This window comes from Rhinichthys klamathensis, unplaced genomic scaffold, assembly GCF_029890125.1.
Source record: "Rhinichthys klamathensis goyatoka isolate OS25496 unplaced genomic scaffold, OSU_Roscu_1.1 h1tg000004l_1, whole genome shotgun sequence".
Classification (NCBI taxonomy): domain Eukaryota; kingdom Metazoa; phylum Chordata; class Actinopteri; order Cypriniformes; family Leuciscidae; genus Rhinichthys; species Rhinichthys klamathensis.
Genome location: NW_026606557.1, coordinates 4,149,756 through 4,169,020, shown reverse-complemented (window position 1 = coordinate 4,169,020; position 19,265 = coordinate 4,149,756). Strand labels below are relative to the sequence as shown.

Genomic DNA, 19,265 nt, shown 5'->3' with positions numbered 1-19,265 from the left:
AGTTTATAGTTAGTAGAGGGGAAAAACCTGACATTGTGTGTATACAAGAATCCTGGTTAAAACCAAATTTGGATTTTGTTCTACATGGGTATGTAATTGTGAGGCAAGATAGGATAGGGGGGGTAGGAGGGGGATGTGTCACTTTTATAAAGCAGGGCATTCCTTACAGGATTTTAGGGATAGGAAGGGAACAAGAGTATGTGGTAGTGAAAATTTGGGCAAAGAAAGAAGTAACAGTTGTGAATTATTATAACCCGTGCAAGAAACTAGAATTAATGAAGCTGGAAGAGATAGAAGGGCAGGATAGTAGTAATATTGTTTGGTGTGGAGATTTTAATGGACATAACACATTATGGGGTGGTGATAGAACAGATACAAATGGGAAGGTGATAGAAGAGTTACTTGATGAAAAGAATTTAGTATGCTTAAATGATGGAAGTAACACTAGGATAGATGTAAATACAGGAAAATAATCTGTACTAGATCTTACTTTGGTATCAAATACCATGGCATCATTATGTGATTGGTCAGTGTATCATGAAGGAACTATAGGGAGTGATCATTATCCAATATGGTGCAAGATAAATATGGAAACACCACTGGTCATAGAGAATACAGGGGGGAAATGGATATTTGAGAAGGCTAATTGGGAGAAATTTCTTGATGTAAGTGATAGATATTTAAGTCAGCTTCATGAAGGGATGAATATAGAAGCAATGGACAGTAAATTAAAGCAAGGTATAATATTGGCTGCAATAGAATCAATTCCTAAAAGCAAAAGCAGAGCAAGACAGAAATTAGTACCATGGTGGGATGATGAATGTAAGGTAGCAGTGAAAAATAGAAATAAGGCATTTAAACTAGTTAAAAGAACTCATAATTTTCAACATTTGATTAAGTACAAGCAGGCACAGGCAGTAGTAAGAAGGACAATAAGGCAGGCAAAAAGAGTAAAATGGAGGGAGTATTGTAATTCTATTGGAAACTCAACTCAGGTTGGGGAAGTGTGGGGGATGATAAAAAAGATGGGGGGGGACAGGAGGGAATGGAATTATCCGGTTCTGTTTGAGGGAAATAAGACAGCAGTGACAAATAGGGAAAAGGCAGAGTTATTGGCAAAAATGTTTGTTACGATACATGGATCAAATAATTTGCAGGAAGAAGGTAGAAGAAAACAAAATCTGAAAATATGGAGGCTTTGGGTAGGAAAAGTAGTATGGAGAATGTTCAAAATGTCCCCTTTAGAATAGGAGAGTTAAAAAGGGCACTAGACAAAGCAGGACAAACAGCGCCAGGGAAAGATGAAATATGTTATAGTATGATGAAGCATCTAAGTGTGCAAGGTATGGAAAAATTATTGATGTTGTACAACAGAGTATGGATAGAGGGAATAATACCAGGGAGTTGGAAGGAGGCTATAATAATTCCAATAAGGAAGCCAGGAAAAGATGCCAGCAAACCTGGAAGCTATAGACCAATTGCTTTGACGTCCCATATCTGTAAGATAATGGAACGTATGGTGAATGAGAGGTTAACATACTTTTTGGAGAAAAGAGAAATGGTGGCTTCATATCAAAGCGGTTTCAGGAAGGGAAGGAGTACTATAGATTCAGTGATTAGGCTAGGAGATGAAATAAGGAAAGCTCAAATGAATAAAGAGACAATGGTTGCAGTATTTTTCGACGTGGAAAAGGCATATGATATGTTATGGAAGGAAGGATTGCTAATTAAACTGAATCTAATGGGTGTTGGAGGAAGAATATTTAATTGGATTATGGACTTTTTAAATGAAAGAACTATACAGGTGAAGATAGGAGCAGAATTATCAAGTCAATATACGGTAGAGAATGGGACACCTCAGGGGAGTGTAATAAGTCCAACTTTATTTTCCATTATGATAAATGATGTATTTGTAAACATTCCAAATGATATGGGGAGATCATTGTTTGCAGATGACGGAGCATTATGGAAAAGAGGGAGAAATGTGGAATATGTCATTAAAAAAATGCAAGATGGAATTAATCAAGTCGAGAAGTGGGGGACAGAATGGGGATTTAAGTTTTCAGTGGAAAAAACAAAAGTTATGTTCTTCACAAGAAAGAAAGTCAGGGAATGGTATCTGAAATTGTATGGGAATAAGTTAGAGAGAGTTGAAAGTTTTCGTTTTTTTGGGAGTATATTTTGATGTGAGATTAACATGGAGGGAGCATATCAGATATGTAATTGATAAGTGTAAAAAAGTTATAAATGTCATGAGGTGTCTTGCAGGATTGGAGTGGGGAGCGGATGTAGCATTGCTAAAATACATATATATAGCCTTAATAAGATCAAGGTTAGACTATGGAAGTATTGTATATGGTTCAGCAGCCAAATCTGTGTTGGCAGATCTGGATGTTATTCAAGCTCGGGCTTTAAGAGTGTGTGTAGGAGCGGTTAGAACTTCCCCAGTATGTGCTCTCCAAGATGAAGCAGGTGAAATGCCATTGTGGTTGAGGAGGAAGCAGCTGGGGGCTAATTATTGGGTTAATTTAAGAGGGCATGGAGATAGTCATCCAGCAAAAAAGGTGCTGCAGACATGCTGGGAGAAGGAGACAAATCAAAAAACAAGTTTTGGGTGGACAGGGGATCAAATGGCAAAAGATACAGGGGTTTATGATAAAGAGTTTGGCGCAAATGTGGTGTGGCCTATCAGACCTATCTGGGAATTAGAAATACCATGTGTAGATTTAGAGCTGCTTGAGATTAAACATAATAATAAGAATGCTGATTTAAATAGTGTATATTATAGTTATAAGGAATGTAAGTATAAGGAAAGTATTCAGATTTTCACAGATGGGTCAAAGGACATGCAAACATAAGCAACAGGGTCGGCAGTTGTTATTCCTAGATATAAAGTGGAAATTAGTAAAAGAACATCGGATTGTCTGAGTGTATTTGCAGTTGAAATGTTTGCCATATTGATGGCGTTAGAATGGACAGAACAAATTAGTGATAAAGAAATATTAATATGTAGTGACTCTGTATCAGCTCTAGTAAGCATGAAGACAGGTACATCTAGAAGTCACCTGGACCTGCTGTATGAAGTTTTATTTATGAACTCAAGAATAAATAGGCAGGGGAAAAATGTCATATTTATGTGGGTCCCTGCACACTTGGGAATACAGGGGAATGAGAAAGCAGATAAAGTGGCAAAAGAAGCAGTTAAAAAAGGAGAAGTTGAAGTAAATATTAAATTGTCTAAATCAGAGGGGAAAGGCATAGTGTGGAGAAGTGTAAATCAACAATGGCAACAAAGTTGGGATAATGCAACAAAAGGGAGACATTTATACGAAATTCAAAGAAAAGTAGGTATATCAAGAAGTAGGGGAACAAAGAGAAAAGAGCAGGTGATAATAAGCAGGTTGAGAATTGGGCATAGTAATCTTAATAGTACACTTTTAATTATAGGAAAACATCCTACAGGAATGTGTGAACAATGTCAGGAGGCTGAAACAGTAGAACATGTTCTTATAACATGTAGGAAATTTAATCAGGAAAGACAAGAAATGATAACACAGTTTAAAAATATAGGAAGGGTAGATGATACAGTAAAAAGTTTATTGGAGTATGGAGAGAGTGTGGGGGGTAGGAAATTGTTATTTGATTTTTTGAGGGGGACTGGATTAGATAGACGGATTTAGTATGAGTGAAAGTAAAGGGTAGATAAAGCCTGAAGATGGCAGTAATGCAACTCAATGGATGCCAACTGCCGTAAAAATCCAAAGAAGAAGAAGAAGAAGAAGAAGTACCCACACTTGCGGTCTTTGCATTCGACCACTTGTCTACTTGCATGACGTCTACTTGGCGCAAGTGTTCAAGTAGGCGTAAAGACTACAAGTGTAGAACTTTTGATTACTCGATTGGACACACTTATAGTCTTGCAAAAAATGCAAGTGTTTACAGAGCTTTTATTTATTATATTTTCAATGCTTTGCTTTTTTTTTTTTTTTAAACGTACACATGTCTGTTCAGTAGTCGGACGTTTCTTCAACTAGGGGCACTTTTAGCTTTGTGAAGTTGAATAAAACAAAAACTTGTTCAAAAGTCACGTAACACAGTCTCATAAGATTAAATAATTTTTCTAGTTTTAAGGTCTGTAAGATGACAAACTTAGATTACAAGAGAATTTTTTTATTTTTTTTCCGATCTGCCATGAACAAATGTCATTTCCACCACATCTCAATATACAGCTGTTATGTAAAAATAGAATAACTTATGCCACTCAAGAATTGTCAAAGATCATTTTTGTAACTAGTTTTCCACTATGTACATTTGTCAATGAGATAAATTAAATGCCCTAAGGACCAAATTCTGAACTGTACACTTGTCACACTCTAAAATGTAATATTGGTTTGGGCATGAGCTTATTAGAAAATACTTGAAAATATAGAACTTGAATTTCTATATTAAGTAGAGCATGATCTCATAAATTGTGGATACATTTTTAATGTGTGATGAGAACTTTTTAAATATTTAAAAAAAATGTGTGTGGTGATGGAAATGACAGGGTGTTGTGGAAATGACATTGAATTAACGTGAACGTATAAAAACAGTAGAGATATTTATTAGAAAAAAAATTAAACTTATCACACTCATTAAACTCTATTCACAAAGTCATTAAACATAACCACCTGTTTTTAGTGTACTGCTGAGTTTGATGTATAAAACTGATTTGTCTCACAGATGAATGCTTACAATGCATACTTAAATAAAAATAGATACAAATTAAATCAATTAATATTAAAAAAATAAAATTTAGAAATAAAAATAATATCATAATCCATCCATTCATACATCTTCTTCCGCTTATCTGGGGCCGGGTCAGGGGGGCAGGAGTCTAAGCAGAGACGCCCAGACTTCTTCCCTCTCCCTAGACACTTCCTCCAGCTCTTCCGGGGGGAATACCGATGCGTTCCCAGGCCAGCTGGGAGACATAATCCCTCAAGTGGGACGCGCCCGGAACACCTCCCCGGGAAGGCGTCTAGGAGTCATCCGGAACAGCTGCTCGAGCCACCTCAGCTGGCTCCTCTCGATGTGGAGGAGCAGCGGCTCTACTCTGAGCTCCTCCCGAGTGACCGAGCTCCTCACCCTATCTCTAAGTGAGCGCCCAGCCACCCTGCAGAGAAAGCTAATTTCGGCCGCCTATATCCGTGATCATGTCCTTTCGGTCATTACCCCTGGTAAATCGAGAGCTTCGTCTTGCAGCTCAGCTCTTTCTTCACCACGACAGGCCGGTACATCGACCGTGCTACTGTAGAAGCTGCACCGATCTGTCTGTCAATCTCCCGTTCCATCCTTCCCTCACTCATGAACAAGATCCCGAGATACTTGAACTCTTCTACCTGAGGCAGGAACTCTCCACCAACCTGAAGCGGGCAAACCACCCTTTTCCGACTGAGAAGCATGGGCTCAGAAGCTGCACCGATCCGTCTGTCAATCTCCCGTTCCATCCTTCCCTCACTCATGAACAAGACCCCAAGATACTTGAACTCCTCTACTTGAGGCAGGAACTCCCCACCAACCTGAAGCGGGCAAACCACCCTTTTCCGACTGAGAACCATGGGCTCAGACTTGGAGTTGTTGATTCTCATCCCAGCCGCTTCACACTCAGCTACAAACCGTCCCAGTGCATGCTGAAGGTCCTGGTCTGATAAGGCCAACACGACAACATCATCCACAAAAAGCAGAGACGAAATCGTGTGGTCCCCAAACCGGACACCCTCAGTGCCCTGGCTGCGCCTAGAAATTCTGTCCATAAAAATTATGAACAAAACCGGTGACAAAGGGCAGCCCTGCCGGAGTCCAACATGCAACGGGAACAAGTCTGACTTACTGCTGGCAATGCGAACCAAGCTCCTGCTTGTACAGGGACCGGATAGCCCTTAGCAAAAGGCCCTGGAACCCATACTCCCAGAGCACCCTCCACAGGACGCCACGAGGGACACAGTCGAAGGCCTACTCCAAATCCACAAAGCACATGTGGATTGGTGCAAACTCCCATGCACCCTCCAGCACCCTGGAGTGGGTATAGAGCTGGTCCAGTGTTCCACGACCGGGACGAAAAACCTTACTCTTCCCCTTGTAGTTGGAACACACCCTCCGGTCTCCCTTCTTGAAAAGAGGGACCACCACCCCGGTCTGCCATTCCAGAGGTACTGTCCCCAAACGCCACGCAATGTTGCAGAGGCGTGTCAGCCAAGACAGCCCCACAACATCCAGAGACTTCAGGTACTCAGGGCGGATCTCATCCACCCCCGGTCCCTTGCCACCGAGGAGCTTTTTCTTAACTACCTCGGTGACTTCAGCTTGGGTGATGGATGAGTCCACCTCCGAGCCCTCGGCCTCTGCTTCCTCATTGGAAGACGTGTCGGTGGGATTGAGAAGATCCTCGAAGTATTCCTTCCACCGTCCGACGATATCCCTAGTTGAGGTCAACAGCTGCAAGATTCCTCTTCGTAAACACCCAATGAAATTAAACATTCAAATGCCCTGCTAGAACACAAAGGGTCATAAAAACTCCCTCCAAAGGGACAGCTTCGTATTGGCTCACGCACCTCCAGAGGGTGTGTCATCTTCACGCTTTAAAAATCACTGATCACAAGATTAGCGCTCTTGCTCTCTCTTAGCTCTCTTAGCCTCTTGCTCTCTTACTCTCTTGGTCCTTCCTGAGAAGTCCTAATGTGAAGATGATGCTGAACTAGAAGTCTCCCAAGGACCCCCAAGCTTGCGCCAGGCTGCGGCCTTTTCTTTATCACCATTGAGTGTTCACAGGATGAACAGAGTAATTGGTTGTAATGTTAATGTAGCTACATCAAGTTAACCCGATTAACTGATCCAAATATTCATAATCAATTATAACAAGTTATGATTGATTATTAATATTTCATAGAGCAAATTCGCTGCACGTGAGTACAATGCTCTTGCACAGTCTGCGGGGGCGATCTCGAGGAAGCTTACTTTCATATAAGCATCTATCCTGCGCACAGGAAATATATCAGTTTTTTTCTTTCAGAGCGAAGTGTACACATTTTTTACTCTTCCATTCGGGCTCAGCCTAACTCTGCACGGGTTCAGCATGTGCATAGAGGCAGCTGTATCAGTGCTGAGAAACAATGGGCTCAGAATATCTGCTTATCTGGACGACTATCTTATATGCGCTCACTCACGGGTGTGTGCGGAATGGGACACCGAGATGCTCACTTCTCGTTTCACGAATCTGGGGACCAGAATCATCTACGCCAAAAGCCAGCTGATTCCATCTCAGGAGAGAACCTGGCATACCGCGCTATGCTCTTGGAAAGAATGATAATGGCGTTTTATCAGTGCCTAGCCCAGTTTCGCTGATTTTGGGGAACCTTGGTATTGTTCAGGACCTGACTCTTTTGGGCATGATGGCTTTTTCGCTGTCTGTGGTCCCGATGGGCTTGCTAAAAATGAGAGACTTCCAGCGATGGGTAGCAGCGAGGCGTCTGGGTCCTCGTCTGCACCTCGTGCGCAGAGTGAGAATATCCGCGGAGTGCGGGACGGCTCTTCATCAGTGGAGAGACCCCCGCTTATTCCAGACCGGGGTTCTGCTCGGGGGCGTTTCTCTGAGAAAAAAGGAGTTACAACGGATGCATCCCTGACGGGCTGGGGGCTGTTTTTCAGGGCAGATCGGTAAATGGTAGCTGGATGTCCCAGCTTCGCAAACTTCACAGAAATATGTTGGAGTTAATCCCAATCATTCCTGAAACATTCTTGAAAGGGTTTCATGTTCTGGTCAGGGAAGACAACACAACAGTGGTGGCATATATTAACAGCCAAGGGGGAACGCGTTCGTTGCAACTGCACAACTTCAGCTCACTGTGCACAACGCACATACCGGGAGTCCTAAAATTTAGGAACGGATATTCTTTCAAGGGGAAACTCGTGATAGGGAGAATGGGTACTCCAACCGCAGTTGGTGGATCGGATTTGGGGGATGTACAGCAGGGCTGCCGTAGATCTCTTCGCCTTGCAGGCAAACGCAAAGTGCCTGCTGTAGTGTACAGCTCGTGCTCGTTGAGTGTTAATTTATTGTGTCTGTCTGCATGTTTGAGCACAAACCACGCTGGAATCGTAGATGAGAAGATCTTTTAGCTTCATTACACAGCCCCTGCGGCCGAACCAGCAAAGCCTCCAGTGAAGCCTGTGGATGAACCAGCAAAGCCTGCAGTATGTTCTGAAAACTGTCAAAAAGCTCTCCCTGATGCCCAATGTTCTGGCCCTAAGAGGGGTCCTCCAGAGCCTGTAGTGATCCCTGCATCCGAACCAGAGAAGCCTGTGGCCGAACCAGCAAAGCCTCCAGTGAAGCCTGTGGCTGAACCAGCAAAGCCTGCAGTATGTTCTGAAAACTGTCAAAAAACTCACCCTGATGCACAATGTTCTGGCCCTAAGAGGGGTCCTCCAGAGCCTGTAGTGATGCCTGCGGCCGAACCAGTGAAGCCTGCAGTATGTGCTGAAAACTGTCAACAAACTCACCCTAATGCCCAATGTTCTGGCCCCAAGAGGGGCCCTCCAGAGCCTGTAGTGATGCCTGCGGCCGAACCAGCAAAGCCTGCAGTGTGTTCTGAAAACTGTCAAAAAACTCACCCTGATGCCCAATGTCCTGGTTCTAAGGGGGGTCCTCCTGGACATAAAGAAAGTGGCCATGCATGCAGTTAACAGTGTTGATTTTTACCATTGATGTTTTCCCTGTTTAAAAAAAAAAAAAAGATAAACAAATTAATTTGCCTGAAGAGTTTCATTTATATAGCACATTTAATGCAACAGCTGTTGCCCAAAGTGCTTCACAATAACTAAACCCAAATAAGAGTACAGAGAAAAAAAAAAACCTTGGACAAGGTAATGATCAGACACCCATCATATGAAGATGCCCAGGAAGACTTTAAAAGATGTGCTTTTAACATGGCCTTACATTTCAATAGTGACTTTACTGGCCTTACAGAAAGAGGGAGGTCATTCCAAAGTTTGGTTCTGACATGGGAAAATTCTTTGTCGCCCTTATGTTTATATTTTGTTCTGACAACACAGATTTTTATTTTCGTATCTCAAAGATCTAGATGGATTCTAAAATTCCAGCATATTAGAAAGATAAGTGGCAAACTTGTGTAACACCTTAAAAACAATCTTAAGGCCTGTTCACACCGGGACGAATTTCGCGCGATATTCGCCGACGGTTAACGCCTCGTGACTAAACAAAGGGCGCCAATGTGAGTGTGCACACCGACACGAAAAACGGCACGCGTAAAAGCGTCATTTAAAAAAAAAAAACGCCTCGGGTTAGTTTTTTTAGTTTGACGTGTCGCGTCAAAAACTATCCGACCAATGAGATTGGCGCTTTTGCTCACGTGTCTGGTGCTTCTGAAGTTACAGTAAAACACAACTTGGGGGCGCTCAAACACAAAACGGTCTTGCCGAGCACACATACGTAACGGCGAAGAAGATATACGCCAAGTAGCATCTACACTGCCGGAAAGAAATAAGACGAGGAAGATGCAAGGCAAGATGAATGTAGAGCTGCTGGTCTCGTTGGTGTCGGAACATTAAGAACTATATGACAAACACAACAGCGACTACAAAAATCTTTATAAAAGAGAATGTTATGGAGTGGTATTGCAGAGCAAATGGGCGCCATCTAATGTCAGGGAATGAATTTGCATGTTCACTCGGCTCATCGTCAGTGAAAATCGCTTGTGTGTGAACACAAAAAACGCGTTGAAAAACGCTGCCGAATAACGCGCGCCGATATTCGTCCCGGTGTGTACGAGCCTTTATAGATAATTCTATCGAACCAGCAACCATTTTAAAAACGGCGTAATTGGCTCAAATTTCTTGGCTGATTTGAGCATTCTCGCCAGCATTCTGGTTTTTTTTTTTTTAAGATGTGCCAATGCTTTGTTAATTCCAAAGTAAAGAGTTTCAGTCGTGAGCACAATGCTCTCGCTCACACAGTCTGCGGGGGTGATCTCAAGGAAGCTTACTTTCATATAAGCATCTATACTGCGCACAGGAAATATATCAGTTTTTCCTTTCAGAGCGAAGTGTACACATTTTTTACTCTTCCATTCGGGCTCAGCCTAACTCTGCACGGGTTCAGCTTGTGCATAGAGGCAGCTTTATCAGTGCTGAGACACAATGGGCTCAGAATATCTGCTTATCTGGATGCCTATCTTATATGCGCTCACTCACGGGAGTGTGCGGAATGGGACAACGAGATGCTCACTTCTCGTTTCACAAATCTGGGGTCCAGAATCATCTACGCCAAAAGCCAGCTGATTCCATCTCAGGAGAGACCGTGGCATACCGCGCTATGCTCTTGGAAAGAATGATAATGGCGTTTTATCAGTGCCTAGCCCAGTTTCGCAGGGGAACCTTGGTATTGTTCAGGACCTGACTCTTTTGGGCATGATGGCTTTTTCGCTGTCTGTGGTCCCGATGGGCTTGCTAACAATGAGAGACTTCCAGCGATGGGTAGCAGCGAGGCGTCTGTGTCCTCGTCTGCACCTCGTGCGCAGAGTGAGAATATCAAAATAGCTGTATTCCCTAGTTGCTTGAAATTACTTGGATCCGCATCGCAAGTCAATCAGCAATTGACAAATTCGGTTTCAAATTCTAGACATGCACCTGTGTCTGTGTTTGCTGTGTCTCTTCATATTCTACACAGATTTTTGCCAGTAGAGATCCACTTTCCTGTAGAGTTTAGGTGTAAGAGGTTATTCATAACTACAACTTGTAGACTTGGAATTTTCGGAGAGCTCCGACTTGTACCACATGATCGCTGTACCACCTGACCCTTGTCGTTGATAGTGTTGCCATAGTAACACTCAATCATCTTCTAATTATGTCATATGGCGTGAACGCAGCTCCACTCCTCCAAACCTAATCAAACACACCTGAACAAGCTAATCAAGGTCTTCAAGATTAGGCTAGAAAGCTACACGCAGGTGAGTTTCATCAGGGTTGCAGTTACCCAGACTTCCTTGGATCTATAAATCTTTAGACAGCAATTTATCTTAAGGGATTCAGCAGCACATCTTTTCAGTGTAGTTTTGTGTGCCTCACTGTCCCCCCTGGCTGACTAATTCAGTGCATCTTCTAGCAGAGTTGATTGTTGTGAGATCACAGGTTGAGAGGATGACATCTCGAGTGTACTGCTCGTTGAGTGTTGTTTTATTGTGTCTGTCTGCATGTTTGAGCACAAACCATGCTGGAGTCGTAGGTGAGAAGATCTTTTAGCTTCATTACACAGCCCGAATAAATGCATAAATAAGTTCCTTACAAAATATGATGTACAGTACAATTAGTTGTAAAAGTAAACTTATGAACAAATTAACTGGATATCTTCTATCTGCATTGTGCTTCTATAACACCTCACTAATAGTGGGGTAGGTTGTAACGGCACTCTGTCTTGAAACTAATCGACAATTTAGTTATAAATGGTATTTCTACTTGATTTGAAGCAGATAAATACACAAATATTTTTAAGTTTGAGACGCACATTGCAAAACACCTGATTTACAAATACTGAAAATATTACAAAAACACTCCTGTAGTGTCTGGTAAAGCTGACGGTCGTGCCGTGGTGGAGGATCTACTTGTGATCGAGACTGCTTTGGAGGACAATGTTAACTAAATGTGAAGCTATAAAGTAGAAAGACTGAACTAGTATTTTCTTGTAAAACCTATTCTCATATTTGACCACTTTTTTTCATATCACTGAATGCTGAAAGCCTCATTTACTGTATGTTTCTGTTATGTGTCTGTATCACAGCAAAGCCGGGACAGTGTCCAAGCACAAAATCTGGTGGAGTAAATTGTGCTGAGTTGTGTTCCTATGACCGTGATTGTCCCAACAATGAGAAATGTTGCAGCAATGGATGTGGACGTCAGTGTATTGATCCATATACAGGTATTTATGTACTATTAGTGTTTGAGTCGGCTTTCTCGTTATATCAGTTGGTCTTATTTTATCGTTATGTGTCAAAAGTATTGAGCCGATTGCACCGTTTCAAGCAAAGGATTGCTTTACAAATTTAATAGATGAATAATACTTAAAATAAAATTCTTTCTGTAAGTAAAACTTACTGTTCATGCTTTGTGTGTTATGTGCTGTACATCTAAGACCTAAATGTTACTAAACGGACTGACTAAAGCTGACTATCTGAATCTCTGCAGTGAAGTCGGCAGCTGAACCGGCAAAGCCTGCAGTTTGTGCTGAAAACTGTCAAAAAACTCACCCTGATGCCCAATGTTCTGGCCCTAAGGGGGGTCCTCCAGAGCCTGTAGTGATGGCTGCGTCCGAACCAGCAAAGCCTGCAGTGAAGCCTGTGGCTGAACCAGCAAAGCCTGCAGTGTGTTCTGAAAACTGTCAAAAAGCTCACCCCGATGCCCAATGTTTTGGCTCTAAGGGGGGTCCTCCAGAGCCTGTAGTGATGGCTGCGTCCGAACCAGCAAAGCCTCCAGTGAAGCCTGCAGTATGTGCTGAAAACTGTCAAAAAACTCACCCTAATGCCCAATGTTCTGGCCCCAAGAGGGGCCCTCCAGAGCCTGTAGTGATGCCTGCGGCCGAACCAGCAAAGCCTCCAGTGAAGCCTGTGGCCGAACCAGCAAAGCCTCCAGTGAAGCCTGTGGCCGAACCAGTGAAGCCTGCAGTATGTGCTGAAAATTGTCAAAAAACTCACCCTGATGCCCAATGTCCTGGTTCTAAGGGGGGTCCTCCTGGACATAAAGAAAGTGGCCATGCATGCAGTTAACAGTGTTGATTTTTACCAGTGATTTCCCTGTTTAACAAAAAATAAAAAAGATAAACAAATTAATTTGCCTAAAGAGTTTCATTTATATAGCACATTTAATGCAACAGCTGTTGCCCAAAGTGCTTCACAATAACTAAACCCAAATAAGAGTACAGAGAAAAAAAAAGACAAGGTAATGATCAAACACCCATCATATGAAGATGCCCAGGAAGTCTTTAAAAGATGTGCTTTTAACATGGCCTTACATTTCAATAGTGACTTTACTGACCTTACATAAATAGGGAGGTCATTCCAAAGTTTGGTTCTGACATGGGAAAATTATTTGTCGCCCTTATGTTTGTATTTTGTTTTGACAACACAGAAGATTTTTCTTTACGGATCTCAAAGATCTAGATGGATTCTACAGTTTCCAGCATACTAGAAAGATAAGTGGCAAAATTGTGTAACACCTTAAAAACAATCTTCTAGATAATTCTATCAAACCAGCAGCTATTTTAAAAACTGAGTAATTGACTCAAATTTCTTGGCTGATTTGAGAATTCTCGCCACATCTTATTTTTTTAAGATGTGCCAATGCTTTGTTAATTCCAAAGTAAATAGTTACAGTCGTGTGTAGCGTCTGGAGTGGACCAATCAAACACACAAATTATTCATATTTAATGAATCCAGCAAACTCACTCTCCCATCAAAGGTCTGTGGAACTTCCCCCAAAACTAACATCACAAATGAAGTCTACCCACTGGCAGAACCTGGTGTCCTGTTACAGGACACATTAATACTGATACGTTTTACAACCCCAAAGGAATTTTCAGAGTTGTGACTCTCACTTAATTCTTGCTGAGAAGGAGAAATTAACCCTGTTAATCCTATATATTCTATATATATCCACTTGAGAAATGCATAAACATGTATCTAATTTTCTCATCTCATGATTTTCCTTTACGTTGTTTGGTTAATGTTTCAGACTTTGCATACTATGGTTAACCAAAATCATATGTTTGGTCTCTATAAACTCCAATCTTCGTCCCCCATTTGTTAATTTACATTACGTTTTGCTAACTTTATACCGCATTAGAATTATACGAATTTTGAAGATTCTTTTCTTAAAAACCCAATGAAATTAAACATTCAAATGCTCTGCTAGAACACAATGGGTCGTAAAAACTCCCTCCAAAGGGAACACTTCTTGTTGGCTCACACACCTCCAGAGGGTCTGACATCTTCACGCTTTAAAAAAATCACTGATCACAAGATTAGCTGCTCTTGCTCTTAGCACTCTTAGCTTGCTTAACCTCTTGCTCTCTTACTCTCTTGGCTTGGTCCTTCCTGAGAAGTCCTAATGTGAAGATGATGCTGAACTAGAAGTCTCCCAAGGACCCCCAAGCTTGCGCCAGGCTGCGGCCTTGTCTTTCCATTCACCAAAGATCCTCTGACTCCCACTGGTCCTCTCTCATCAAGACCACATCAGCAAAGATCAACTGGAGCCTCAACAAATTGCATCAGGACAGTTTAATTCAAATGGACGAGACGTGCAAGTATCAAACTTAGTCTCATTATTTGATACATTAAGTATCCTTACCCCTTTGTAAGAAGGGCGTGCTAGAACTAAACTGGTGGTTTGCTCAGGCTGTTGATCTGCTGAACATCAAACAACGCTATAACTTCTTGCTTTCCTGTATTCTGCTTCAGCTCTCTTTCCCTTAGTAAACTTAATGTAACTAGACTAAGTTTAAATGTTTAGTCTAGTTAATAAAGTCTTGTTCATATCACACGTAAAGTTGTCCGTGTCTCAAGGTCATATCTGGAGTCACTAATCATAGATTTCTGGCTACAGGCTCTGAATAGTACTCTACAGTAAGAAAGACATTGCCCATGCCCTGGAAATGTAAATATCTTAGAATTAATAACCAATTTTGAGTGTTCACAGGATGAACCGAGTAATTGGTTGTCATGTTAATGTAGCTACATCAAGTTAACCCGATTAACTGATCCAAATATTCATAATCAATTATAACAAGTTTTATTAACAAGCTAATTTGCTACACAAAGAAAAATTTGATCAGAAAAATGGTTGGAGATTATGACATCTGGTTCCAAGCCTCTCACTTTAAGCTACACCAGCCAGCCTCAACAACCCCACACAGCATGAAATGAAGTGAGGGATCAAGGGCGTGTACTAGTAACGGACCTCCCTCACCAATGAGGGAAAGCCCATTGCAACGGATCACAAAGAGTCACCCTGGTGAAGATAGAAGGTGTGTTCGACTTCATGCAGCTCTGCGCAGACCGATCGGCGGCTGACGCATGCCGGCTGTGCATGCCGGTAAGAAATTTTGTCCGACTTGATGCAGCGCCGACGCCACATGACTGTGACGTACGCCATCAAAGTACCGCGAGAGTGTTTCGAGAGTAGCCGGAGGACTCAGCCAGCGCAGCTTCTCAAGAGCGGCTGCACAAGCTCTGATGACGACACAACTGTTCCACGATTGTCCGGATTCACCTCATGACAACGATCATGTGCGTTTCGTGTTTATTCTCACACCTTTAGTTCCACTAAAGCTCACAAATCAGTTTTTTATAACAGTAAACAGTCTTTTCATGTAGTCGCGATGTTATATTGTGTCATGTTTATCAAAATAAAACTGATTAAAAAACATTGACTCCACTTCATTGATATAGGCTTATTTTGAACTTTATTCTTGTTCAAACAGATGCTGTATGAAGCAGTAAAGTATTGAATGAAAATGTGTCTGAAATATGTTTATTTGGCAAATATAGCATTTATTTCACTTCAGCTGTGGTAAAGTATGCAAACACCACGTGAGCGGTCACTACGGGAACCAGAAATTGTCCGACTTCACGTCTCCGTTTGCAGCTCCTCCCCGCGGCAACTCTCGCCAATCGGTTACATCCAGCCGCAGCCGATGTTGAACACACCTAGAATGTCCATGGGGCGAACGAGATGATCAACACACCTGGTAGAAGATGTGAACTAACTAATGGTTTAAGTTTAGCAGAAATCTGCATTATAGGTCTATATACAAGGACAGGGAATACAGGACTGGGCAAAGCAATTAAAAAGGATTGCAACTTGAAACCACTGATTTGGAAAAGGAAAATTCCACATACAAACCCTCTGGCATTTTTCAACAGACCCTACCAGATTTATTTGTTAAATCCAATCTGACTTAGTCGCTATTGAGTCCATGTGCTGTCCTAACAATGATTTGAACTGATCACTTGATTTCTCAGTGGTTGGGGATTAACATAGCATTCCTTTGTGATTTTTCCTGACACAGGATAAACCACCTTAACATGAACTGTAAAAGCAGTTCACTCTCCCTGTTTGAGCAGAGAATAAATCTTCCTTACTATACAGAGAATGACTCTCTGGCATTGCAGGGGACAACGTTAACACAACCTTCCCTGATTAGACAGGATAAATCAACTTCCTTGACTATACGAAGGATGAAACACTTCTGTCGACACAGGATAACCACATGTACTCCACAGAAATTTATTTTTGTACCAAAAACTACAATAGATCAAAAACATTTCATTAAATATAAGATTTATTTGGTGATAAACAGGGAACATTCTATACGAATAAAGCACTGAATTGATCTGTAAAAGAACTTCAGCATGAGTTCCGCAAAAAGCAATGTCACGATTTACATTTGCCATCATGGTGATCGTGACCGTCATGGTGACCGTGACTGTCGTGGTGATCGTGACTGTCGTGGCCATCGTGACCGTGGCGGCCATCGTGACCGTGGCGGCCGTGACCATCGTGGCGACCGTGGCAGCCATTGTGACCGTGGCGGCCATCATGACGATCGTGACCGCCGTGGCCATGACCAAGGTGTCCGGCACACTCAGGGTGCCTTGGCAGTTCGGCTGCAGGATTTGGAGGCTCGGAGGCAGGCTTCACTGCAGGCTTTGGCGGCTCGGGCGCAGGCTTCACTGCAGGCTTTGGCGGCTCGGCCGCAGGCTTCACTGCAGGCTTTGGCGGCTCGGCCGCAGGCTTCACTGCAGGCTTTGGCGGCTCGGCCGCAGGCTTCACTGCAGGCTTTGGCGGCTCGGCCGCAGGCTTCACTGCAGGCTTTGGCGGCTCGGCCGCAGGCTTCACTGCAGGGATATAGATAGTCATCTTTAGTCGGTTCTTTCAGTGGCATTCGGCACAAAACTCAAATCATGAATAGCAAGTGTTTCAGAGTGAATTGTATTTTAAATATTCATCATTCATTTTGTAAAGCTATTCTGTGAAACTGTGCTACGTGTGCTAAATTGCAGTTATTTTTGTCATGGAGTAGGATGACGAGAACAGAATTATAAAAGACACACTGGGGTGGGGAGCTGACCCAAACACTCCATAAACAAGTATAATACAACTACCTGTATATGGAGCCATACACTGACGTCCACATCCATTGCTGCAACATTTCTCATTGTCCGGACAGTCACTGTCATAGTAACACAACTTGGCACAATTTCCTCCTCCAGTTTTGGAGCTTGGACACTCTCCTGGCTTTGCTGTTATGAAGACACGACAGAACACATCACTGAATGCTGAAGGTCTCATTTACGGTTTGAATATAAATATATATTATATATATATATATATATATATATATCAGTCTTTCTACTTCAAAGTTTCATATTTAGTTCAATGCATTACTTGCAGCTTCTTTGCAATTATTTGTGAAGTTCACTAGCAACGTCTGAGTAAAAACTTTCAGTGTTTCTTTTGGGAGACCTCTAGCATCCATCATTAATTAAAACTCACTGAAAACAGGTGGCACACATGCAGGCCCACAAGGAAATTGACAGCATTTATGTCCTCCAGAGCAGTCTCTATCAGAAGTACATCCTCGACTGGATGGCACGACTGTCAGCATCACCGGACACTGACCGGACTCTACAGAAGAGGATTCAAGAGGATTGGTAAAAGGGACCAGGGAGTGTTGTAATGGTTTCAGTATTTATAAGTCAGGGGTTTTGAAATATAGGTCTCAAAACTTGAAAATATGCATATCTGCTTACAATCAAGAATAAATTCCATTTAATCACTAAACTGTCAATCAGTTTTAAAGACAAAGTGCTGTTACAACCTACCCCACTACTGGTGAGATGTGTAATATAAGCACAATGCAGATAGAAGACATGGACAGTTAATGTGTTTCATAAATTTACTATTGCAACTAAATGTACTGTAGCTACATGTTCAAAAGAAGTCATTTTGTAAGGCACTTATTTATGCATTTCTTCAAACTGTGTAATGAAGCTAAAAGATCTTCTCACCTGCGACTTGTGTTGTGCACAGACATGCAGACAGGCACAATAAAACGACACTCAACGAGCAGTACACTCGAGCTGTCATCCTCTCGACCTGTGATCTGGTGATCTCACAATGAGCTCTGCTGGAAAACGCGCTGAATTAGTCAGTCAGAAAGGTTAGTGAGGAACACAAAACTACAATGCAAACATGTGCTGCTGAATCCCGCAACATAAATCACTGTATAAAAGTTTTCTGAAAACGCGTTTTTAACGATCCAAGGAGGTCTGGGTAACTCCAACCCTGATCAAACTCACCTGCCTGTAGCTTTCTAGTAGCCTTATCTTGAAGACTTTGATTAGCTTGTTCAGGTGTGTTTGATTAGGTTTGGAGGAGCAGAGCACTTCGTTCACGCCAGATGTCGTAATAACCGTAATTAGTATTAGGCTATGATGAATACCTTGTCCAAATACCCACACTTGCGGTCTTTGCACTTGACCACTTGTCTACTTGCATGACGTCTACTTGGCGCAAGTGTTCAAGTAGGCGTAAAGACTACAAGTGTAGAACTTTTGATTACTCGATTGGACACACTTATAGTCTTGCAAAAAATGCAAGTGTTTACAGAGCTTTTATTTATTATATTTTCAATGGTTTGCTTTTTTTTTTTTTTTAAACGTACACGTCTGTTCAGTAGTCGGACGTTTCTTCAACTAGGGGCACTTTTAGCTTTGTGAAGTTGAATAAAACAAAAACTTGTTCAAAAGTCACGTAACACAGCATAAGATTAAATAATTTTTCTAGTTTTAAGGTCTGTAAGATGACAAACTTAGATTACAAGAGAAATTTTTTTTTTTTTTTGATCTGCCATGAACAAATGTCATTTCCACCACATCTCAATATACAGCTGTTATGTAAAAATAGAATAACTTATGCCACTCAAGAATTGTCAAAGATCATTTTTGTAACTAGTTTTCCACTATGTACATTTGTCAATGAGATAAATTAAATGCCCTAAGGACCAAATTCTGAACTGTACACTTGTCACACTCTAAAATGTAATATTGGTTTGGGCATAAGCTTATTAGAAAATACTTGAAAATATAGAACTTGAATTTCTATATTAAGTAGAGCATGATCTCATAAATTGTGGATACATTTTTAATGTGTGATGAGAA

General features: G+C 41.8%; 1 protein-coding gene across 1 annotated transcript; it reads left to right on the top strand.

Annotated features, from left to right (window-relative positions):
* The first annotated feature begins 10,999 nt into the window (after positions 1-10,999).
* LOC130084976 (transcriptional regulatory protein AlgP-like) lies at positions 11,000-16,126 on the top strand. The gene is made up of 4 exons (XM_056250520.1): positions 11,000-11,278; positions 11,831-11,968; positions 12,235-12,710; positions 16,112-16,126. Exons 1-4 carry the CDS (start codon positions 11,194-11,196, stop codon positions 16,124-16,126), a joined length of 714 nt encoding a protein of 237 aa, XP_056106495.1. The 5' UTR covers positions 11,000-11,193.
* The last annotated feature ends 3,139 nt before the right edge of the window (positions 16,127-19,265 follow it).

Excerpts from the sequence above, each read along its gene's own strand:
- LOC130084976 (XM_056250520.1), top strand. The coding sequence starts at position 11,194 with ATGACATCTCGAGTGTACTGCTCGTTGAGTGTTGTTTTATTGTGTCTG. Across the intron at positions 11,279-11,830 it reads AAACCATGCTGGAGTCGTAG|CAAAGCCGGGACAGTGTCCA; the intron begins GTGAGAAGATCT and ends TCTGTATCACAG. Across the intron at positions 11,969-12,234 it reads GTGTATTGATCCATATACAG|TGAAGTCGGCAGCTGAACCG; the intron begins GTATTTATGTAC and ends GAATCTCTGCAG.